The 26,506-nt window shown below is 37.9% G+C and overlaps 1 protein-coding gene across 1 annotated transcript; it reads right to left on the bottom strand.

The window, feature by feature from the left end:
* Nucleotides 1-966: 966 nt before the first annotated feature.
* On the bottom strand, nucleotides 967-26,506 carry LOC132420340 (uncharacterized). The gene is made up of 8 exons (XM_060004688.1): nucleotides 26,020-26,506; nucleotides 14,849-14,970; nucleotides 13,128-13,266; nucleotides 10,056-10,177; nucleotides 8,035-8,145; nucleotides 6,306-6,412; nucleotides 2,766-2,856; nucleotides 967-1,268 (listed from the first exon to the last, which is right to left on the bottom strand). Exons 1-8 carry the CDS (start codon nucleotides 26,114-26,116, stop codon nucleotides 1,152-1,154), a joined length of 906 nt encoding a protein of 301 aa, XP_059860671.1. The 5' UTR covers nucleotides 26,117-26,506; the 3' UTR covers nucleotides 967-1,151.

The raw sequence follows: 26,506 nt of genomic DNA, 5'->3' as shown, positions 1-26,506 counted from the left end.
GGCTCACGGGCCCAGCCACTCCGCGGCACGTGGGATCTTCCCGTACCGGGGCACGAACCCGTGTCCGCTGCATTGGCCGGTGGACTCTCAACCACTGCGCCACCAGGGAAGCCCAGTGTTCAAGTTTTGACGTTTCACTGTATTCTTGGGGAAAAAAAAGTTCTGCTTCTCCTGATTTCAAAAGAAAGTCATTACAGAAAAAACGGAAAATTCAGAAAAGAAAAGAATAATAAATTACCAGTAATTGTTCCACCTAGATATAACCTCTATTTATATTTTAGAGGCTATCTTTCTAGTTTTGCTTTTTCCTAGCAACTGCAATTATTTTTTATTTTAGTCCTTGTGCTAGCCTCCTCAGATAAAGCTGTGTACAAGGATCTTACAGAATAGAGATCTAATAAATGGGGTACAGTGTAACCTACCTTCCCCTCCACCCCTCCTTCATAATAGAAACTACTTCTGGTCTTTTGGGGGGCCATATCTGGACTTGGTATATAGAGTTAGTGACTAAAGAAGGACACATGTTGGGATTTCCTTGGTGGTCCAGTGGTTAAGATTCCGCACTCCCAATGCAGGGGGCTGGGGTTCGATCCCTGGTCAGGGAACTAGATCCCTCAGGCATGCTGCAACTAAAGGAGCTGCATGCTGCAACTAAGACCCGGTGCAGCCAAATAAATAAATAAATAATTTTTTTTTTTTTTTAAAAAGGGAATTCCCTGGGGGCGCAGTGGATAAGACTCCACGCTCCCAATGCAGGGGGCCCGGGTTCGATCCCTGGTCAGGGAACTAGATCCCACGTGCATGCTGCAACTAAGAGTTCGCATGCCACAACTAAGGAGCTGACGAGCCGCAACTAAGACCTGGTGCAACCAAATAAATAAATAAAAATTCAAAAAAAAGAAAAGTACACGTTTATATTTTTAACAAAATAAAAGAAACCAGGGGAAAACCAAAATTTTTTCACACAAATATTTTAATAAAATTATCACGCAAAGTTGTCTATATACACATACAACTATTTACAAATATGTAAGCATATGTACAAAGACTAGAAAGGAATATACAGAAAAAATATGTGTTAGGATACTGGGGTTCTGTTTCTTTTAAATTATTTTGTAATTATTTTACACTGAGGTAGGACTATTGTAGTGTTAGAGAATCTTGTATAAATGTATTTGTTCAAGAGCTTCCTTGTCAATATCCTTTTCTGGGTATACATCATAGTTCAGTGGTACCTCTTCAACCCAGGGAGATAACTGTATATTAACCTGGAAAAAAAAAGGTCATAAACAAATATGAAAATTGCAGAATGAACCTATTCTCTTGAATTTTGAGAAATCATGACTAAGTAATTGAACACAAAGGATTTTTATTACAATGAGAGGGACTAAGTTCTACATGGTGCCACATAATTCTTTGTCGTACGAAATGGTAAGTTTGTGGATTCAGGGACTTAATTTACCTTGATTTTGGAATTTGAAAGAATAAAGAACATATAGTATAATTATTTTAATGTAAATAGTTTAATAATTAAACCAGCTTAAACAATAAAAGATTAAAACAACAATGGGAGTACACAGAGAAACGGTTCATATACACACAGTGATGGTGCTAAGAGGTTACACGAGAGGGGGTAATCTCCCTCCATAACCTTTATCAGGCCCTGCCCTTCACACTGCAAATTTGGGTCTCCGGGATACAGAAATTCTGGGGCCACCAATGGATATATTTGTTTAAAGAAGTTTCATTAAATAGGAGAGCAATAACGTTATTCAAGAATTCATATATAAGGACTCTTTCAAAAATATTTTACTTTGGTAAGTGAAAATCACTGAATTATTTCAATACATATAGATATTATAAACTGGAGAGCACATATTTTAAAAGGTATGTTTTTATGAGTATGGAAAAGTATGGTAGAATCATACCACTCACGGGGTAGGGATCTCATGGGGAGGGAATTAGGTGGGGGGAACTGGGGAGATCAACATTGTTTCTTTATGTATCTCTGGATTATTTCCCTTGTTATGACAAACATGAATTACTTTTGTAATTTAGATGATTGACAAAAATTTTTAAAGAAGGTATTATTGATGATTGTTTAGTTTTTTAAAGGAAGAAATATATATTTAAATTTGGCAGTGCTTATATGTGAGGAAAGAGATATTAAAGAAAATGATAATATGACTCTGTACTAAAAAATGGCACAGTATCTTTCATCTAGGGATCTCAAAGAGCTTTACAAACATTAATTAACCTTTATAAAAGGGTCAACTTATTGGGCTGAATCTTATTATTAAGTATCAGCCTTATTTTGTACGGAGAATCTGAGGAACATGGAAGCAGTTTGTGCAAGATTCCAAACTTGACCTAGAAGCTCAACTGTGTTCAGGATGTGGGCCTCCAGTCCACTTACTGATTCTAGAAACCTAAACAGCTCTGTTCCTTTTGTTCTCAGGGAAAAAGTTATGATGTGGGTGTTCTAAGGCTCTTACAAATATTTAATAGCATTTGTTAACCTAAATAAAACTGTAACGCCACAGCTGGAAAAATTGGGTGGAGAAGCAAAGGAATCTGTACACTTTCAGAGCTCTTGATGCTAGTGAACAAACCACAAATCAGTTCTTAAGCCATAAGGTTTTGTTATTCTTTCTATCATTGTCACTATATTCAGAAAGAATATTTCTAGAATATTTTAACAGCTATCAGAAAAAAGCAGAAGAAAAGTTTTGACAATAAAAATGCTGGGAAAGAGGCTTACCTACCTGAAGACTTGAGAGAGAATCTTCAAGACTTGGCACGGTCACTAATAAGGATCCTCGTTTCCTTACATTATGGCTGATATATTCCCAGGCTCTATAACACATTCAAAACTTATATGTTATGCTTTACCAGACACTGGATATTTTTTCAAAATGAGGATGACAAAAAAAAATATAGCCCAGGCGATATGTAGAAATCCAGATGGGTAAAAATGTTTGCCAGCAGAAAACAGGACTGCAGCAAGATACTAGAAATTGGTAAATTCAGTTCCTGAAGGGATGTTGGCAAAATTGTGAAGTGACAATACTGAGAGAGATTTAACAAGATGGGGATTAGGGTTAATACAAGGGATTGTGGGTAAGGCCAAAAGGAAGTTTTCAGAACTGATAAAGAAATCAAAGCTGGATCAGCGTTAAAGCCTCTTCAATTCTTTATGAACTGTCAAACTTTCTGCAGAATGGAACAGGGCTGAGGGGTGTGAGTGGGAAAGAGTCATGGAGAAAGGCCACAGAAGCCAGAAAACAAGCAAAGACTAAAATAAGAGTATAACATAGAGATTAGATCTTTTAAAATAATATCAAGAGTGAAATCATACTTTATTTGGCTGTCAGAAATATTCAACGGAAAGAATTCTGGACATTATGGCACCTGAGAAGTTTAATGCGATCAACTAGATTTAAAGCACGATGGCACACCATGTGCACGTATATGTGTCAGAGGGCAGTGTCTGACCAGTTCTGATTAACCTGTAGAGCAGACATGAATGGGATTTCTACACTGTGCATGAGTTTTGACAGTACACCCTGCTATTGGGGAGCAAGGGTCAAGCAATGCAGGGATGTGCACCCCTTGTAGTGGGGCAGGTGGGCAGCAGTACCATTTGCACTTATTTTAGTTACAGCAATGGTTATTGGGTTTAGTATATTCTGGAGCTTACTAGGCAAAACGATACAAATGTTCTTTTTCTCAGGCTAGATATAAAACCAAGAAGCAGTGTTTGATAATAAATATCACTGTGCTTGGGCTAGAGCTGTTTGTTGTCTTGATGTAGTTCCTTAGAAATTATATATTTTACAAGTCTATTTAGTAAGACTGAAGAAGCTGAGTATACTGGCACGGTTGGGCATGGCTCTCAAAATAGCACCTGCTGTTTCTGAGAAGCTGTCATTGTAGTAGTTGTATATGTTTCACCTACTGAAAAAATACAGAGGCACCTTTTAAACAAAGAATTACTCTACTTGCTACAATACAGAATTATATAGGTAAATGATCAATTTTGTCAGAACGATTCCAATATCAGAATGCTTTACTGTATCTTCTAAACTTTCTCCCGTGTACTGTCATTCATGATGAAGGTAATTAACCATGAGAGGCTATCATCTATCTATATTTAGAATTCACTGCATTTGATTAACTTGGAGCAATGACTGAACTAACACATGGTCAGTACCTATTTGGTGAGTCATGCAGAGTTTGTGAATTAATTTTCCAAGATAGTTTTTTTTTTGAGATTATTTATTTTTTTTATTTATTATTTTTGGCTGTGTCTGGTCTTAGTTGCGGCATGCGGGCTTCTCTCTAGTTGTGGTGTGCGGGTTTTTCACTGGACCACCAGGGAAGTCCCCCAAGATAGTTTTTAAAACAACCCAAACATGAAAATACTTTCCAGTATCAAGTTTACAGGTAGCATTCATCATTCTTCAGCATTCAAAATCTTCCTATATGAATCTGTGAAGAGTTTAAGGTGTTTTTCTCTTTTAACTTCTTACACAGCATAAACCTAGTATATTTCATTCTCCAACAATGATGTAATGTTTTGACTACTGGTCCTGAACTTCAAAAGGTAAAAAGCTATACATACTTTGTCCACTGGAAATTAAGCTTAAAGAGTGCACTATGATTAAAACAACTTGTTCATGTTGTGTTTCTGGCCTTTAGCCTGTGACCAAAAAATCATCACCCATTCTGGCTGAGCTCTGAGGATATGATTTGCTTTCTGTTGAACTAGTTTCTTTTTAAACTATTTACACTGTTAATTTTGTACTAACCTTAACCTACAAGTAACAGATATGTGTGTGTATGTGTGCAAGAGAGACAATATAGACAGTAAAGGGGTGGCAGGATAAAGAGGGTTACTCATTCAGGATTCTACTCCATATTAACTGTTTATGGTCTATAATTATGTCTTTTTATTTCTTGCAGTAGAAACCTCACTGATGCACTAATCCAAACGTGTGTAATGCCCTTTCATAGATATGGAAAGGAGGTTTCCTGCATCCAGAGTATACGTATGTCATTATGATAAATAAGTCAGCAAGCCTAACTGACCAGAAAATCAGTGTCTCAGACTACAGGAATTTTCTAATTAGAGGAACCTATAAGTCCTGATGAGAAGTCAGAAAAGCCATCACAGGGAATTCCCTGATGGTCCAGTGGTTAGGACTCCACACTTACTGCCCAGGGCGTGGGCACAATCCCTGGTCGAGGAACTAAGATCCCACAAGCCCCGCAGAGCAGCCAAAAATTAAAAAAAAAAAAAAAAGTGATCAGAGATTTGCTAATTTTTCTATTGCTTGAATAGTGGAATAAACTCCAGGAACCTACTATTACCACATTAAGAACGTTTTAAAAATTTGATCATTATTCACTGTTTTCTAGCTGAATATTCTTGTATCTTGTTTTTTTTAAATTTTTATTTATTTATGGCTGAGTTGGGTTTTCCTTGCTGCGTGTGGGCTTTCTCTAGTTGTGGCGAGCGGGGGCTACTCCTCTTCGTTGCAGTACATGGGCTTCTCTTTGTGGTGGCTTCTCTTGTTGAGAAGCACGGGCTCTAGGTGCGTGGGCTTCAGTAGTTGTGGCAGATGGGCTCAGTAGTTGTGGCTCACGGGCTCTAGAGCACAGGCTCAGTAGTGTGGCGCACGGGCTTAGCTGCTCTGCGGCATGTGGGATCTTCCTGGACCAGGGCTCGAACCCGTGTCCCTTGCATTGGCAGGTGGATTCTTAACCACTGTGCCACCAGGGAAGCCCTATATCTTGTTTTATAGTCATTTATAGGCACCAGTTAATTCCCATAATTTTGTGATAGGAGAGCATAGGACATGTTTTTTCAAAGAAAAGAAAACTGAGGCAGAAAAGAATAAGTATAAAAACCCACTGGGAATTGATAACTTCTTGCATCCCAGACTGCAAAGCAAATGCTTGGGTCATGAAACCATTTTATAACTACTCAAAATTAGATGTAATATTTACAAGGTTAGACAACTAAAGTTTATTTTTATTTTCATTTAGACATAACACATTTCCTTATTAATATAAACTCCTGACAGTTGAGGTCGTTTCTGAGAAGTTTCATATCACTGCTGAGGCCCCGGGTTTGATCCCTGGTTGGGGAACTGAGGTCCCACAAGCCTCACAGTGTGGCAAAAAATAAACAAATAAATAAAAAATAAAAAGTTTAATATGAAAACACTTCTACCAATCCCTTTTCATACTTTGTTAGATATATTTTAACAACAGATTTCTTGCTTGAATAAATAACGTACCTGGCCTGTTCTGCCTCATTAAGAAAATATTCAAAGACATTATTCATTATAATAACATCAGCATTTTGCAGAAGTGAACCTTGTGTACAGATGTCTGCATGAAGCACCTAAAAAAGAATAAGTTCACGTAAGAGAACAAAGACACCGTATCATATAATCACGTAAGAAATAGCTATTGATTCAATGATGTTGTGAGGCAATATGGGAGATTCACACTTCTTAAAATGGGAGAACAGTATATTTAATACTACTACCTGTGGAAGATACTCAATACCTAATAAAAACCATAAGCTTGTGAAAATTTTGTTTTAGATGGAATCATTTATATAGTTATAATTACACTCTTTTCACTCCCAGTTCAGAGCTTTTTCCATTATATCACTAGTTATTCTGGCTCCATCATCAACTGGATTTGTACATTTGGGTAGTCAGTGTCTTCCTAAATAAAATGGAGTAATACATGTCCTGATTCACAGAATCAAATGGGACCATATAAAATTTAAAAAGTAATTTATAAATTGTAAAATGTTAATACAAATATTTTAACTGGCCTTGTCTGACTCTTCATCTAAAATTCACTTGAATATATTATCTATCCAAGAAAGCAAACGAAATAATTTATTGAAAAAACTATATACCTCAAAAAATTAACTTCGACTATAATCAACAAGTCTTGTAGACCACAGGCAAGATAATAAGAGGAAACATGTATTTGCTCAAGAGCAAAGCAAATAACTTTTATTTTAAAAAGGACAGAAAAAGTTTTTTATATCATATGATTTCCTTCCAAAAAAGAACTTAGCCTTACAAATAAATAATATCCAGAATGTTTAAATCTCGATTTCTAATTAAATCAATATTCCTGTTAGTTATGTGATTCTTATTATGTAAGAGCAGTGTGTTTTTGTTCATTAAATATGGGATAGTGAGAAAAATCCATGAACTTATTATTGGACAATGAATTCTCTTTGATCAATTGCCTCTCAATTTCCAAGATGAGAGAGAAAGAGAAAAAAAAGGCAAGGATGGAAGGAGGAAGAGAATGAAAAGTTTTCCTTCTATAAGAAAGGGGAAAGCTAGATCCTTAATCTTACTAAGATATGTCTTTCAATATTTGATTGCATTGAACACCAGAGATCCTTAGATACACAATACTTCTGTGCATTGCCATTAGAAGTGTAGGATCACTAGTGAAATGACAAGGATTACTGCATCAACCAAAAAACTTCCTTTCCCCTTTTTTATTTTTCCCCTTACATATAAGAAACAGAAAATTTCTGTCATAGGCCAACCCAGGACATCATTCTCCCATGAACTGCTATTCTGTGGCACCCACAATTCCTATTGAAAGCTTATAAAAAGATAAAAACTGTGAGCATTACTTAACCTTTTTGCTTACTTTCAACATTCACAGTTTAATTAAATACACTTCTGACCAACATCAAGAGATTCAAAATTAGTGCTACCAAAACTATAGTTGATACGAAGAAAATTAAGAAAAAATTCTACTTTCTAATAAAATTTGGGAGGAAGAGAAAAATGTGAGTGGAACATATTGATAATAATTCAACTTTATTATCAGTGTTTTAAAATATTAAGTTAACTCAATCTGTTTCTACACAACAGCAATCAAGAATAGATTCAAAAAGTGTTTCCAACTCCAATGCAGAAGAAATTTGGCTAAACTATGCTATACAGTGGATAACAGAATAAACATTTAAAAGGGTACCTTTATTCTGTCAGTGAACTGGTACTTTTTTATGACCATTTCCTGCAACTGGCAAAAGTCTCCATTCAATTCTACTCCATATAATTGTGATGCTGAACTGTAAAGATAACCCTGAAATATGAAGATACATTATGATACAAAAGAATTAACTTTTAGTTGTGGGTTTATTTCTACTTGAAATTTTAAAAGTCAAACTTTTTTTTTTTTAAGTCTTTATTGAATTTGTTACAATATTGCTTCTGTTTTATGTTTTGGTTTTTGGCCACGAGGCATGTGGGATCTTAGCTCCCCAACCAGGGATCGAACCCGCACCCCATGCACTGGAAGGCAGTCTTAACCACTGGACCACCAGGGAAGTCCCTAAAAATCAAACTTTTAAAAACAGAATTCAATAAAGTAAAAATAAAGATAAAAAGGAAAGATAAGTAACATTTTATAATTTATGTAAACCAACTTTTAAGAACTTAGACTCTTACTCATCGAGACCTTGATTGTAGTTTATTAATTTCCGTTATTTAAAAGTAATCATATTTTTAAAGATTGATTTCTTACTTTTCCTGATAAAACTGTGCATTCAACAAAGTTGGAAATGAGGAAAGTGATCACATATAGATTCTTTGTTTAATACCCTACTTCCATAATTTCTTGGGAATTTCAGGGGAAAGCAAGAAAGGCATTAACCTGTGGGAAATATAATGGAAACTCATGCACAGTCTGACACAAGAGGAGGGTGGCTGGAGGTGTGTCCTGTTTGGCTTTGAGAAGTCAGCCTGGTGTCTGGCAATCCACCAAAGACAACTGGCCATTAGTTAACAAGGATAATCAAGAACTGTCTATATATTATTATGTATCTATTTTGGTTATAATAACAAAAAATAATCTGGAAGGAGAGGTCAAATCATATTCTGAAGACCATTATACATCAACTAACACTTACGTGTAAACTAAATTTATATTCATATCTCATCATGGATTTTTAGAATATGTTCAATGGAGCATATGTAAGTATTCAAAAAATTTTTGTTGACTGAATCAGTGATGTACTATAGAGGAAAATGACAATATGTCTAAATTCATTAATGCTGCCAAATACCTGCAGAGCCACAATTATTTCAGCTATATACTTTTCTAACAAATAAAAAAATTAACAAGAATGGACAAAATATGGTAAACAAGCATAATCTCTAATGTTCTCCAAACAAAGCCATCTGATAAACTGTACTTTCTATTATGGCTATTTTTCCTAATTGTAGAATAAAAGTCAACACTGAAAAATAAATGAACCATGAAAGAGTTAACTGTTTCTGTTTAGAGCAGGCAGTGATGCTGGGAACTGATAGGGCCTGTTTCTGGCATGAACATCTACTGCTGTTGGCCACATGTTTTAACACATCTGCTAATGACAACCAGAAACCACATTTCAGTTTTTTGATAAAACCATTTAAGAATATTTAAAATGCTCATGATTTGAATTTTTTAAAAAAAGCCACATTGAAGACACAGAAGTCTTTGGATCACAGGATTCGAACTTTGGATCACAGAAAACTAGAGCACGATGTGTCCTGGATATCATTTAGTTTGCTCACTTACAGGTCAGGAACTTGAGGCACAGAGGTGTTCAGGGACTTGCTCATAGCCATAAGCAATTTCCCAGGTCAGGTAAATTTGTCAGTTTTATAAGAGCTCTTATCAAAACTCAGTATACTATACTATTTTAGTACAGTACAGAAAATGGAGTTAGAAGGGCAGTAAGTGAGTGACAGAATAGCAAAGTGTTATGAGGGTCACCTGTTGCTGTTTTGCTGATATTCCTTCACTTGTGTCACAAAGTCAAACTAGTAACGGAAATCAGAGAGCTGGCCTTTGAAAGTCCAAATTTGATACACTATTTTAACCATATTATTCTGTTACTCTAATGAATAAAGCCAAGCTGTCACCTTGGATGGTGGCAGGCAAAACTGATGCTAGTAGGAGAAGAAAGTATTTCCAAATGTTGAGTATGTCTACAAGCTGGACTTTACCCCGTAAAGGACGGTGCCAAGCCTGGAGCCAACGTCAACCAAGACCTTTCCCGATAGATCAGGGAGTACATGATGATAAATGAACTTCAATTCCATGAGAGAGAAGGAATGAGAAATAAACCCTGGAGAATTAGAACAGAGTAAACATTAAATTCTGCTTGGGGATTAACAATTCCATTCTGTATTTCTAATTCTTTCACCTGTAAAGTGTATTTCATGCTTTTCTTAATCAATGAAAGCCATTCAGAGGTTATTTAGAAAAAATTAATGTGATAATTTTGTATTCATTCACTCTGAGCTGTATTAGACAAGAACAAATATGAAGTCTCTGACATTTAAAAGGCCTCTAGAGGGAACTCCCTGGTGGTGCAGGGGGCATGGGTTCCATCCCTGGTCAGGGAACTAAGATCCTACAAGCTGCGCAGCACGGCCAAAATCATCATCATCATCATCATCATCATCAAAGGCCTCAAGAAAACCGCTACTCAGCTGCCTGTCCCTACCCCCATGCTCCTCATTTCCTTCTTGCTGCTGCTTAGGGTGTCCTGGGTTTTCTCCTTCCTCTTCTCCCTCTGACCTGCTGTTCCCAGCAACTGCTTCCTAACTCCCATACCATCTGGCTTTCTCACCCTATCCCAGAGCCAACCACAGGGCTTCTACCTCTTGCGGCATAGACTGTAAACTACCCAATGAATGACCATCTCTGGAGTGGAACAATGTGGCAGCCCTGAGCAACCTAGAGTGTGTTCTGGAGTGCAGGAGAGGGGTGGTATGGAAGGAGGTTAAGACACTCCTAAACTGTTATTTCCCTTAGTTTAATTGCTACAATTTCTAGTCTCCTAGCCCACCTTCTCACTCCATTATTTCTGTAATGAATCACCTGGGAGAGCCTGAGTCTGTTTTTTCTGATATGGAGGTAACCCAAAGACTTTCTCTACTGTATGCTACATGACATAATGGTCAGGAAGGGGAGAAACTTTGATCATAACTAATGACTGGTGGCAAAGAAAATGGAAGCAGGCAGGCTAATCCCTTGGAAGAAAATAAAGGATGACTAGGCCTCAGAAGTAACACTGGAGGTGATGGGGTGGAGGGGGGTTGACCACCATAGCCCTTATCTCCTCTCATCCTCACGATCCTCTTTGCCACGTTAGTGCTCCTGCCCTGGGCTCCAGAGTCATCGTTCGTGTCTTGTAGCTGGACAAGCCCCTTTCATATAGGGAATAAGAGGCCCACACGGTGATAGCTTTTTCAGAGTCATTATAGTTACCCAGGCTGATCTGGGTGTCCAGACACGATTTACAATCTGATTTTTACGTGAAAATACATCCTAACCTCCAAATTTTTCTGTGTCAAACATAGCTCTTCTGTAAATTTCTGTACATCAGATCTGATATGGTGTTATTTATAATTCACTTTTTAGTTTTCCCTCTATTGTTCTTTTTCTTTTGGCTGCGTTGGGTCTTTGTTGCTGCGTGCAGGCTTTCTCTAGTTGCGTCGAGCAGGGGCTACTCTTTGTTGTGGTGCACAGGCTTCTCACTGTGGTGGCTTCTCTTGTTGCGGAGCACGGGCTCCAGGCGCACGGGCTTCAGTAGTTGTGGCACACGGGCTCAGTAGTTGTGGCACACGGGCTTAGCTGCTCCATGGCATGTGGGATCTTTCTGGACCAGGGATCAAACCCGTGTTCCCTGCATTGGCAGGCGGATTCTTGACCACTGCGCCACCAGGGAAGTCCCTTCTTCTACTGTTCTTGTCTAAGTCCTTTTCTATTCTGTGAATTTCAACTATTTCAAATGGAAAAAAGTACTATCTAAAAATAGAATCTTAAATCAGTAAACCAGGGTAGTTTAATCCCCAACTACAATACAGGTACTATATATTTGTATTAGCAAAATACTACAAATTTGGTAGTAGTTAATTTTCGAGAATAATATTATCTAAGATCAGTCATATGAGCACAATATTACTTATCCCCTCTAAGCAACACCTCTAAATCTAAGTGAGCAGGGAGATTGAAATAGCATGTTTAAATTAATAGCCTAGCCAATAATATCCAGTTTGAACAAAAAATATATTAACAGAAGAGTTAACATCTTAGCAGCATGGAGTCAGTCTAGTTTCCCATTTGAAACACAGGTGCTGCATCTGAGGGACAGAGATGCAGGAGACTGTCACTAGAGTTGTTCTGGGTTATAGACCAAAGATGCTCCATGATGTCAAATCATGGCCTGAATAGACTGTCAAGATTATCTATCTCCGTCCTCTGAATCCATCCCCATCCAACAATATCTGATTACTATCTGACTTCTCAAGTAGATGTTTCTATGTGGAGAACGTTTTTAGTCCCCTTGGCAGTTATATTTCTCATTGTAAATAAATCAGCACTATGGTTAAATGTGACTCTCTTTTGAGTATATAAAGTATGAGTCAGTTTCCCTGTATTCATTCACTTCTGATTAGTTGCTGGACCTGAAAAGTCACCTCTAATTAAACATGCTCAGTGAAAAGCAGAAATATCCCCCTGGGAGAGACATGAAGTGGCCTAGCTTCCCTGGACGATGCTTCTATTTAGTTTCCCTGACTGCAATAATTGGTAATGGCTAGGCTGCAGGTTGTCCTTTTGCTTTCCAAAAACAGCGAATGCTTGGGCAAGAATCTGCATACTCGGGACTTCCCTGGTGGCACAGTGGTTAAGAATCCGCCTGCCAATGCAGGGGACATGGGTTCGAGTCCTGGACCAGGAAGATCCCACATGCTGCAGAGCAAATAAGCCCGGAAGCCACAACTACTGAGCCCGCGTGCCACAACCACTGAAGCCCACGCACCTAGAGCCCGTGCTCCGCAACAAGAGAAGCCACCACGATGAGAAGCCCGCACACCACAATGTAGAGTAGCTCCCGCTCGACGCAACTAGAGAAAGCCCACGTGCAGCAATGAAGCCCCAATGCAGCCAAAAATAAATAAAAAAATTAAAAAATAAAAATTAAAGATATTAAAAAAAAATCTGCATACTCATGACATGTAAGGAAAAGTATACACGAAGTCATCAGGTTTGCAGGCTTGAGTGCCCACCTAAAGGCGCCGTCTGGTGTGAGCCGCACACCATACAGTAGTATCTGCTCATTTTTCCTTCCTCACATAATGAATCAATAAAGTCTTCATCATAAAGGAATGCATCAACGTGAACTGTGGGTTCTGGCTGCTGCTGTATCTGGTGGAGAGAAGAAAAACATCAAAAGAAACAAAGTACAAAGAAGTCTCTTTTTATTGCTAAATAAGGCAAAACATCAGTGGTTCATATGCTAAAATTCTGAGAGCAACGACAAGGTCCAGGAAGACAAGTTTTGATTATGGAAGTCAGCAACTCTGCTCTGCTTTTGTTTCATTTTTCAGACACTAGCAACTTGTTATTTGACATGTTATGATGCAAAACATGGCTATGAGAAATAGATGAAAATTTTAGATGAAAGGAGTATTTTGAGACCATCTTGTCCATCCTAAGTAGTATATTTTACAAATAAAGAAAGTGATACCCAGAGAGATTTCTCCCAAGAAATGACACTAGTTAGTTAAGAGCGGGAAGAACTGAAACTAATATCAGGTCTTCTGAGTCCTACATGTCAGCGACTTACCCATCAAAATACTTAGCAAGTAATCTTTGCCCAGAAGCAAAGTTTTCAAATAATAACAATGTTAGTAAAACTCCATGCTTACAAATAATAGCACTTTATTAATACTGGTGGTACATGATATAATAGCAAGCAGCTACAGAGAAAAATATGTCTGATTCCTTCTACTTTAACACTAAATAAAGAATCAACCTATCTACTTGGAAATCTACAAAATTATATCTACATCTATACACACACACACACATATATAAGTATATAAAATGTATGAACATATACAAGGACCAGAAAGAAACAAAGGAAGAGAAAAACAGTTTGTTGGGATGGGGGATTGTGGGTCCACCATTAACATGCAATGAATACTTTTTTGTCTCTTTATATATTGTGTTATATCATGAGACTGCTAAGATTGTTTTATTAATAACATCCAAACTGTATTACAAATATTGCTCTCAGTTTTTATACGACCCACTATTTTCCTCCTGTAAATGACTGGATGTTTACTAAGATTTACTGAGTGCTCACAATGTGCACAGAACTACCAAAAATGTACAGGATTTAGTACCTCTGCTCAGGAATTTACATGCTGAAAAACCACATGAAGCGCTGCTACTTTCAGATTAATGGGGGAAGAAGAAATTATTATTCTTAGTTTTGCTTTAGGAAACAGTATTCATAGCATATGTGTCCCATAAGAGTTGGGCTTTGAAGGTACTTGAATGAGGGGGTTGTCTGGAGAAGAAAAGTGAGAATTCTAGGAATAAAGGAATAAAAGAAGCAAAAACTGTGTAACGCAAAAGTAGGAGAAGGAAACAAAGGGGTGAACTTCACCCTTGATAAAAGCCACGGAAATGGAACAGGGAAAAGAAAACCAGGACAATGGTGTAGGCAGGGACAGATTAATGTCGTGCCTTGATTTTGGGGGTGGGGGTGGGGGTGGGGGGTTGAGTGCTTGGCAAACAGGACACCCTCAAAAAATATCTGTTGAATGAATGGTACTAGGGAGCCAGAAGGTTACAGACTCAAAAGAATTGGGGACATGATGGAAGCACCAAACGAAAAAGCAGAATTCAGGACTGATTAGACTGGAAAGGCTAATGGGGTTAGGGGAGAATAGGAGAATCCTCAAGTAGCACTAAGAGTAAATTAATTTAACATATTTACTTTTTGGAGGGCTAGATGTTCTGAGGAAAGCATGGTTTCTAGAGGTAAGCAATTCCGAAGGTCTTCTGCTATGTTTTTCAACATAATGTCATTATTGTCTTGAATGAATTCATCAAAATCTCCTGCAAAAAAAAAAACAAAAAAAACCAGATATAGCTTTTATGGATGTACTCATACCTAGACTAAGTGATTACAATGGGTGGATATTTTCCATCAGATAGCATCAATTTATAACAATAAATAAACTTTCTAACCAATGAAATATTTCAATTTTAACAAATGTTCCATTGAAAACACTGAGTTTTTCCTTTTTCCAAACTGCTTGAAAATATAAAACTTGACTATTTCAGCCTGTTATAGAACAACAAAGGCATGTAAAAAATATGTAGTACTTTTACTTCTTTATTTTTACTTAAGGAAAGTACTGCTATTAGTTTTTAGGGTCTTAAACTTACCAGTAAGTAGTCAAATATTCTTTGTGTGACCATATAGATCTTACAAGTTTAGGAGGCATCACACAGGGATTACTAAGAATATAACTTTAATCCGAGCATCTCTGCCTCCAATAAAATGTACTCAAGACTTTGGATAACAAGAACTAACAGATGGCACCAACTATAGAATAAACTTTATAAGAATCATGTTGCTCCACTGCATTTGAACAGCAGATAAAATAATCATTAAAACAGCACATTTCTGATGGCTGTGGCCTACCTTTGGATAATCTGGCAAAAAGGGAAGTGTGCATGCATGCCGATGTATATAGCAATTACGATGGAGAAGGTAAGAGACTGACGGTGAATCTAGGTGAGGGTATAAAAGTGGTGTTCATTGTTCTGTTTTTTCACCTTATCTGTGTGTTTATAAATTTTTTTAAATTGGCTCTACAAAAGTATGATTTCTAAGCAGCTCATATAATTTTAACTAGAATGTGACTTATCTGGAAGTAAAATATTCTAAAAGTTAGCTACAGCCTGAATGCCAAATATAGACTGGAAAGGACTACTAATGAAAACATTTTACCTTTTTCTTAAAAGACTTATATTGAATTCTTGCTAGAGTAAAAGGACCTCGAAGGGGTTGTGTTTTTCCTACTGTTTTAAAACAGCTATAGAAGGAAAACAAGGAGATTCTGAAGAAAATATCATCCACCTCCACATCTCGCCCCCCAAATCTTTGGTTGTTTTTAAATAAGTTCACGATTTCCTTCTTAAACATAATAATTCTTGTGTTGGGTCAGAATGCAATTTTCATGTCACAAACAACAATTAAAATTTGGATAATATTTTCTAGTTTGCAAAGTTCTTTCACATAGAAACTAGGTCATTTAAGTATTATAACATCCATGTAAGGAAGACAAAGCAAGATTACATTCTCTGATTTACAGAGGAGGTAACTGAGTCTTTGAAGGTTAAATGAACTGTGAAAAGTTACAAGGCAGGCCAACAGCAGCACAAGAAGCAAACCTAGGTTTTTTGCTTCTAAATAAAGCTACTCTTCTTTTTCACTTTTTCCACTGTTTCCCTACGTACAGAGGTTCTTTCTCTGTATAACTTCCTTTTGAGCAACAGTAGTTAATATGAAGATACTGATATATTATTTGGCTCCCTGAACTAATGTAGAAAGGCCTTTTAGCTCTTTTTTCTTTCCTCACCTATCTAGTATAATGATCTAAGTTGTTGCTTCAAATTATTTCTAGAAGGATGCAAAATATAAATTATAGAGAAATGAAAATACTATGAAGATTCATTCCAAATTGTTTTAGGTGGAACTTAAATAGCACCTGTGATGCATTTTTAAAAAAACTGGCCTTTTAAAAATTGTATTCTTAAAATCTAATTAAATTTTCTCAAGGTGTTAATTAATACCTAATATCTGCTTAGCTTCTCTCTGTAGATGGGAAACTGTCTAGAAGCCTCTATGACTTTTTTTTTTTTTAACATCTTTATTGGGGTATAATTGCTTTACAATGGTGTGTTAGTTTCTGCTTTATAACAAAGTGAATCAGTTATACATATACATATGTTCCCATATGTCTTGCGTCTCCCTCCCTCCCACCCTCCCTATCCCACCCCTCCAGGCTGTCACAAAGCACCGAGCCAATATCCCTGTGCCATGAGGCTACTTCCCACTAGCTATCCACCTTACTACGTTTGTAAGTGTGTATATGTCCATGACTCTCTCTCACCCTGTCACAGCTCACCCTTCCCCCTCCCCTAGAAGCCTCTGTGACTTGCATTTAATTCTAATAATATCACTCACACCATTGATTCTTAGCAAGTTCTCTCAATTTGTAAATGGTATATAACTGAAGAAACCAATAAAAATCTCATTATACCAAACTAAGATATCTCATAGCCCAACTTCTTTGGATTTAATTCTGTAACATAAACAACCATGTTAGGAAAACATAGTTTTCATGTGGGTCAGCCTTATAAGGGTCTTATAGTGGAAAGGGAACTTAATTACGAACTATTACCAAATGGCAGAATCCATCCATGCATCTCTGACATATGACTGTTTTTCAGTCCTCACCTGAACACATTCGGGAAGTGCATTTCTTCCATGTGCTGAGCCAGAATCTACCTTTCCATAACAGCTCATTTTTCTAATTTCAGCTCGAGAGGAATCATCATCTTTAATGCTATTGCTATACGGCATTTATTGAATGAGCACTTTTAAGGCATGCTAAATTTTGTGCAGTGCTTTTCAAACAGTCATTTAATCCTCAGAATCCTATATGTGGTGCTCTTATCACTTCTATTTTATAACAAAAGAAGAATGTGAGGTCAGAATTTAAGTTACTTGTCTCAGGTCATACTGGCCAGAAAGTGGTAGAGTTGGAATTTGAATGTAGGTCTAACTCTGAACTCTTAGTTACTATACCATACAGTCTCTCTAAGGGAGCTCAGAAGGCAGCTGGCTAGTAAGAGCTCCCCTATCACTGACTTAGCCTTCTCTTCTCCCTAGCTTTGACCACGGTTCCTCATATATTGGGGGAACCATATCCACCGCCATCTGGTTGCCATCTTCTGGACTTGTTCAACAACCCCTTTAAATGTGGCCCTGGAACTGAACTCAATTTGGCAATTTAGTTCTCTAATCCATGACTACCTTAGCTTATTTTCCTCTTCTATCACTTTGTAGTGTCTAGGGCTCTGATTGCTACTGCTACTGGGTTATTAATAGACTTGGAAAGGGTGGTGGTGGTGAACCATCTAAACAGTCATATGTGAAGATCAAGGGAGCTGGAGAAATGAAAGATGGGAAGGGCTGCAAATTCTGAACCATCACAATAGATTTCCCGCTGTCTCCCTAGTTAAATATGTTTATTTGGGAGTTAATCCCCCAATTAATGTAAGCATCACCAGGCAAGATGAGAGATATTATGAAATTGTGTGTTAAATTACTCAGTCATTTTAAAAAGGCAGTATTAAGTGAAGACTCATTCCCAAGGATACCAGGTGAAAATGAGAACTGACACCTCTTATCCTGGACAACAAACTCTGATTCAACTACATTCAAGGGTAAAAAGAGATTCCTTCAGTTACAGCAGTGATTCTTCACCATGGTCCTAGTTAACAGGATCCACATATGGGCTTTATGTGGTCCATAAAAGGCCTAAAGTTGCATGCTTGGTTGTATACATAAATATGTATAGTTTTCTAGGAAGAAAATTCTCAAAAGATCTTTCATAATAATAGTTAATATTTGTTGAGCACTGTATGTAAGGCACTGTGGAAATTTTTAGCTCAAGAAGGCTAAAATTAGTTTCATTATCTGTAGTGGTTGGCAAATAACTTCTGAAAAGAAGGGCAAGACATTTTTGCCCTAATAATGGCTATAAAACAGGTGGAAAAGGCATGATATGATAGGATATTACTGCAGTGTGTAAAACTGGAATTCATTTAACACTCTATCATCATAAGTATTTGTTATTAAAATTAAATTCCTTAAAACATTATTTTAAAAGGCTGTGTAATATTCCACCATATGTATATTACTTAACCATTCAGTCCTACTACTATACATTTAGATACAATTATAACTGTGAAAAATTGGGAACACTGCAACTAACATTTTGGCATACATCTCTTTGTATTTATTTCCTTACTATGAATTCTTAGAAGTAGAAGAACTTAAACATTTTAAAGGCTTTTGCTACATATTGTCAAATTTCTTTCCTGAAAGATTATACCAATTTAATTTATCAGAAAAGAATAAGAATATGTGTTTCATTAAAGCCTTATAGCATTGAATAGTACCATAAAAACAAACTTTGTTGTTTTAATTTGCATTTCTTTAATTACAAGTGAGGCTGAACATCTTTTAACATGTGTAATAGCTATTTCAGAATGTGTGGTAACAGTACGTTGCTTGGAAAAAGTTAAAGAAAGGTGTTAATCAGTTGCCTAAGGACAGTAAGGTTTTTCTCAAATTACATATGTAGGTGGGAAGGGAGTGGAGAAAGAAGAGCTTCACTAAAGAGCAAAATTCATTCTTTAAAAATTTCCTACTTATATTTAATTAAATCCATGGGGACAGAGAAGTCACCAAAGCTGACAGTATATGAATCAAACCCCACTTTTTACATCTAGTCAGGTATCAAGTCCTATCACTTTCTCTTTTGAATCCACTTCCTCTTTATTACTGCTTCAAATACCTCATAGGCACAGGCACCACCTCACATTTAGAATACCAGAACAAACTCACAATTAGCTCCTGAATTATCAGTTTCCCCCAATATAAGATATCCTGCACACCGATTTTAAACTAATCTTGCTTCAACTTCACTTTGTGTCACTCCTTCCCCTTACAATTTTGGGATAGCTTTTTACTTTTCAACATATGAAGTGTCACTCTAGACTTTCAAGGCCCTCTATATCACCAGAGTCTAACCATCCTATTTTCTATTCTCATTACTCTCTAACGTAACTTCTGCTTAAGATGTGCAAATCTCCTCAGCTGTTTTCCATACTCCTTCCTGTTCATACTCTATGACCCTGCCTTTTGCAATAAGGCCCTGCTCAAGTTACTTCATCTCCATGAAGTCTTACGTTCAAACTCTGGCCTTAACTCACCCATATCCTTACTTCTAATGACTTACAATACATAATTAAACATTGGGTTATATATTTCCTATTATTCATTCATATCTAATATTACTCTGAAGTTCTTATTCAAATTTTAAAAATTTACTGAGGGGACTTCTGGTCCTAGACAAGATGGCTACTTCCCTCTTTTCCCCCTGCTCTTCCCCTCTAAATACAATGAAGTACCCTGGAAATAAATCAACAGGCAACCATAAAGGACTCTGAAAGCTAGAAAAAAGGTAAACTGTCTAGGGACCTGAGGATTTAAGGAAGGAGGGTCACCGCAGTGAATTCCCTCCTGAGTTTTCCTTTTATCTTCCATGTAGCCTGGACTGGGCCCTGGAGAGGCCTGCATCCCAGAACTACCAACAGCCAGATTGAAAAAAAAGAACAAAACAAAAACTAAGAAAAGCCTGCTCTCTCTCACCAAAGACTGTAAAGGGGAAGAACAACAGAGACGTACTGGGGAGCCCTAATCCCTAGTCCACACCTGGGGCAGTGGCAGGCTATCTGGTAATGACAGGGGAGGCTGCTGTCCTCAGGCCCTCTACCCAGCAGGATAGAGACCCAGGCCTGAGGTCTCCCAGCCTTCTGCCCAGTGGCCAAGAGCAAACCAGGCCCTGTACTGCTTGTCCCCTACTCCCACTGGTGGAAGGTAAGCTCAGTGACATAGGGTGATCCAAGAAACTGTCCTTCTCCATGCAGGCAACACCAGCATAGACTGAGCAGGAGCCCCAGCAGTTTCAAGGAATGAAGCAGACCTGAATAGCACTGCAAGGGCACTGAAAACTAAATTGTTATCAGAGCTATAGCCCACAAAAGCAGGCCAGAACCAACAGGTTAAACTTAAGCAGGGTAACTGCCTACTAAGATAGAAGATTTGAATAGGATCAAGTCAGCATAATATCTAAAATATCCAGGATAAAATCAAAATTACCCTAGCATACAATCAGAATATCCAGGATACAATGGAAAATCATTTATACCAAGAACAGGAAGTCATAATTTGAATCTGGCAATCTAGATGCTAACATGTAAATTAATCAGAAATTTGGATGATCAGACAAGGCTTTTAAAGCAAACTCCATAATAAAAATGCTTCAATAAGCAGTTAAGAATTATCCTGTAACAAGTGAAAAAAATAGAAAATCTCAGCAAAGAAGTAGAAGTCATAGAAAAAGAAACAGAAACTATAAAACTGAACAAACAACAACAACAACACAAAAACACTTGCTGAATGGGTTCAGTAGTAGAGATGACAGAGGATAGAATCAGTAAACTTGAGTTGACAGATCTATAAAATTTATTCCATCTGAACAACAGAGATAAAATAGACAGAAAAAAAAATAACTGAACAGAGCCTTAAGGATTTGTGGAATAACAAAGATCAAACATTAGTGTCAGAGCTCCAGACATAGGGAAAAAAGTGTGGGGCTGAAAAGTATTTGAAGAAATATAGCTAAAAACTCCCCAAATTTGGTTAAAGACATAAACCTACAGATATAAGAAGCCAAGCAAACTCCAAATATGATAGACCCAAAGAAATCCACATAAGAACATACCATAAACTTCTAAAAACAAAAGAGACAAAGAACAAATCTTAAAAGAAGCAAAGAGAAATGATTCACTCCCTGTAGGGAAACACCAATTCAAACAGTGAATTTTTCATCTGAAACCATGGGAGCAGACTTCCCTGGTGGCACAGTGGTTAAGAATCTGCCTGCCAATGCAGGGGACACAGGTTTAACCCCTGGCCCAGGAAGATCTCACATGCCATGGAGCAACTAAACCCATGTGCCACAACTACTGAGCCTGGGCTCTAGAGCCCACGTGCCACAACTACTGAAGCCCATGCGCCCTAGAGCCCGTGCTCCACAACAAGAGAAGCCACCGCAATGAGAAGCCCGTGCACCACAACAAAGAGTAGCCCCTGCTCACTGCAACTAGAGAAAGCTCATGCGCAGCAACGAAGACCCAATGCAGCCAAAGAAAAACCCCCAAACCCCCCAAAACAAAAAAAAAACCCAAAAAACAAAAGAAACAAAAAAAACCAAAAAACAAAACAAAAGAAATAAAAAACCAAAAACTAAACCAAAACAAACAAACAAAAAAGCCATGGGAGCCAGAAGATTACAAAATTTTTCAAATGCTAGAAAAAAAGGACCACAAACTGTAAATTTTATATCTGATGAAATTATCCTTCAGGAATGGAGAAGTAAAGAAAACCTCAGATGCAGAAAAACTAAGAATTTGTTGCCAGCAGACCTACCCTTAAAGAACTGGTAGAGGAAACTCTCCAACAGAAAGGAAACAGCAGAAGGCTTGGAACTTCAGAAAGGAAAGAACACAACAGAATGGGTAAAAACAGAGTAAATTCATTACACTATCTTTCTCTTCATTAGTTTCTTAAACCATATTTGATGGTTAAATCAAAATTTATAAAACCATCTGCAATAGTGCTCAATGTATATAGAGGAAATACATAAAATAATCATATTTTTAAAGTGGGGGAGGGTAAAGGGACCTACATGAAAGTAAGATTTCAATACTTCATTCTAGTGTTAAAACATTGATACCAGTAGATGGTGATGTTACATATGTATACTGTAACAGAGTAACCACAAAGAAAACTAAACAAAGAGATAAACTCAGAAACACTATAAACAAGAACAGAATTCTAAAACTGTTCCATTTACCCACAGGAAGGCAAGAGGAGATAAGAAATTGAGAAACAGAAGGATCAAACAGGAAACAAGAGATTGGAAAATCTGTAAGTTATGTGGCTACTTCCTCAGTGGTAATAGCAATATAATATAGAACTGCAGTAGTATGCTGTTCGACAAATGTAACTAGATCCCAGGCTTTGCTTTTTAGATTTGTCGGAATTTCAAAGAAACTCTAACAACTCTGTAGCTGCTGTTCAGCAACAGGTTCAATTCTGCTCAATGAAGATGTATTTAAAATACAGGAAACAGGGCTTCCCTGGTGACGCAGTGGTTGAGAGTCCGCCTGCCGATGCAGGGGACACGGGTTCGTGCCCCGGTCTGGGAAGATCCCACATGCTGTGGAGCGGCTGGGCCCATGAGCCATATCCTCTGAGCCTGCGTGTCCGGAGCCTGTGCTCCACAACGGGAGAGGCCACAACAGCGAGAGGCCCGCGTACCGCAAAAAAAAAAAATATATAATAAAATAAAATAAAATACAGGAAACAGAAAAGCTTCTAGTCACCTACTATTAACTTCTTTAAGCATTTAAATATTTTCTTGATTATTTTATTATTTTCTTATACACACCTTAATTTTCTATCCTTTATAATGTGATTCTTTTTTTTTTTAAAGCAGATTTACATAGACTTTTTTTTTTTGCGGCACGCAGGCCTCTCACTGTGTGGCCTCTCCCATTGTAGAGCACAGGCTCTGGACGCGCAGGCTCAGTGGCCATGGCTCACGGGCCTAGCCGCTCCGCGGCATGTGGGATCTTCCCGGACTGGGGCACGAACCCGTGTCCCCTGTATCGGCAGGCGGACTCTCAACCACTGCGCCACCAGGGAAGCCTTATAACTTGATTCTTAATAGAAATTTTTATGAGTTGTTGGTTTGACATCCTCATTTGTATTTGCATACTCAGGAAAAATTCAGAGGCTTCAGAATGGTGTTTGTTAACGGACAGCTGTTAACAAAATGTAATTTTTAATATGCCTATTGGGGACCTCACATACAGTTTGGCTCTCGATCAAGAGTCCACTATATACATATACAAGAAGTACAAAAGAACAGATGCTCTGCCACAAGATTAGAATCAATGAGCTGAAGTCCTGCTGTATTTTTTACTCCTTTTATTTATTTATTTGAGGGGGGAGTTGTCTTTGTGTGCTTTGTCCCTCAGACTTTTTTCATCCTTCTTTACTGGTGCTCATTTGTTTTCTAGACTTTGGCCTAAGCGGTACCAAGGTAAATACAGGCTCTATCTTTATTTTTTCTATATCTTCAGTTTATATCATACTTCGACATGTGCTTGCCTCTGTCCTGGTCCAAGCTTCTGGTTCTATCAGCCTGATCCCAAATGTCCTCAGGTCTTGGTATGATAATCCCACTATTCCTTCAGAGACCAAGAATATTATTCTTCCTTTTGTGTATTTAAAATTATTGTGATTTTTACCTGTTAGCAATATGTAGATTTTTTTCAGTTTCAGTAAACTCTGTGAAACTCAAAACCAAAATCATGTCTATTATTATCTCTTGCTATTCCATTAAATGGTATAAAAATTCAAGGAGAGTTATAATTATCAAAGGTCTAAGCAAATGTCATACAAGTAAGACATTATGCGATAATTTTTTTCCTGGAAGAAGGAAGTTAATTAGGAAAATGAAAAATTGTTGATTGGAAGAATCTTTTGTGCTGTATTTCATAAAAAAGTACACTATAAGTGTCAGTTTGGGAAGATGAGAATGTTCTGGAGGCAGATGGTGATTACGGCTGCACAAAGTAAATGTATTGTACTTAATGTACACTTAAAAATGGTTAAAATGGTAAATCTTGTATTATGTATATATTACCACATAAAAAACGTATACCAGTAAATTACACTACTTTTAAAGATTCATATTAAAACATACTCCTTCATTTTAAGCTAAGTGACACTCTCATTTCTTAAAATATTCATGTAATAAACATTCTTCAGAAACTCAGTTTGTGTTCTAAATTGCTTAACAAATTGCTTGAGCTTCTCTACTACAGGATCGGCTGGAGAAAGGCACAGAACGTGGTGTTAGTAAAAGTAAAAACATCTTCTTTAGCCAATGGTATTGGGTCTTCTTGTTTACAAAATCATCATACAAAACACGCTTTCAACGAGTTTGAAAAATGGAGTCTCAACTGATGCCTCTAAAACTGGAGATTTAGATTACAAATGGCTCCACAAAACTGAAATCTTGAGGGCAAGGATGTTTTAGTAATGGTGCAATTGCCAGAACCAGGCAATAGATGGCATTTTTGTAGGCACCCAGGGCTTTTGGAATAAAATATCTCGTAGATTCCCACCTTGAATCTCGTCTGTGTGTATAAATATGAAGCTAGCTCTTTGGTTTTCTCTACTTTCCAGGCTAAATCTCACTACCAGATGTCCAAGTTAATTTTAGTTTGGCATCTTATCTAAAATGATCCTCCAAAATGAGTAGTAGTAGTAGTAGTAATAACAATAATGATAATACCCAAATTGACTCTAACATCACAAAGAGAGAAAGTTCTAGGAAGAACCTCACGGATGGAAGTCTAAAATTGGGAGTCATCAGCAAACAGGAATATTTCAAGTCATGAGTCTAGATGAAAATAAACATGGACATCAACGTTTAGGGGTACAGAAGCAGAGCATGGTTTGGAATAGTTCTCCAACAAGGAATATCCTATCCTCTTGTGCTTTCACCAGGCTTCACTTTGCCAAAACAGATCTATCCCATTCTTCAATAACTCGACCTAATTACCACATTTCCTCGATTCTAACTTGTACTTTTTTAGTATTACTATCATTGAAAATCAAAGTCCTGTCCTCCCCTCCCCCCTTTCTCCCTCTCCCCACCCCGGAACACCTGCTATTAAATTGATGGCCCATTTTACAATTGAGAAAATAAATGCACTAGCTACACGTGATTTTGCCTACAGGGTAAAAACTTCCAGCTCTACAGCCTGAAACTTCTCTTGCAAAGGGCTTTTTCAGGTAGTATCCTACTGGTCGTCCCAAATCTGTGGGAGTAATGGGGAGGAGGGCTAACCCATCACCCCGCCACCCCCCCCTTTTTTTTTCCTTCAGAAAAGAGGTTAGACACAAGGCGGCTGTAGCCGCTTGTCTGAAGTCTGTAGCGGAATCACAAACCCAGAGCCAGGTCCTCCTGCACCAATCCTAAACTGGATTCTTAAACTGACAAAAGTTTGCGATGTGCCCCCCTTCAACCCGATCCGTAGCAGAGCAGAGACCAGCACAGCTACCCTATGGAACGCTTCTGGCCTCACCCTAAGTCCCCAAGGTCAACGCCCACAGCATATTCTTGCCCCAACCATCTGACTCTGGCTCTGATCGCTTACGGGTAGTTCTCATCCACTGGAGCAGAGCTGGGAGGTCTGCTGGAGCCACCGTACGGAGTAGCTGCAGTACTGCTTGCCGAGCTGAGCGGAATTCCATGTTGGAGGAAAAAGCAGAGCAGGGGAAGGTTCGCACTGCGCACGCGTAGGCGTAGGCAGAGGCTGGTCCAGACACCTGATTCGACCCGGGGTGGAACCCGCCTCCCTTGGCTGCTAAAGTCCTAAGCCCCGCCCCCTCTTTGGAGTTCTCACTGGCTCCCGGGAATTCCTACACGCAGACATCCCTACACCCCCATCTCTCTCCGCTGGTGGTGCTCAGCCAAGTCATTTTTTCTTAAGGTGGCGCCTGGAGGCTGGACTTCTTTCCTGAGATCGCATCCCTAGAGAGCTTCCTATCTTAATACTAACTTTAATGCCGCAGTTATTGAGCGATAGAAAACGAATGTCAAAAGCCAGTCAAAGCAAAGAAACATCTCAATAAACCCTTTCG

Source organism: Delphinus delphis, chromosome 2, assembly GCF_949987515.2.
Source record: "Delphinus delphis chromosome 2, mDelDel1.2, whole genome shotgun sequence".
Classification (NCBI taxonomy): domain Eukaryota; kingdom Metazoa; phylum Chordata; class Mammalia; order Artiodactyla; family Delphinidae; genus Delphinus; species Delphinus delphis.
This window is presented reverse-complemented; position numbering and strand designations above follow the sequence as displayed.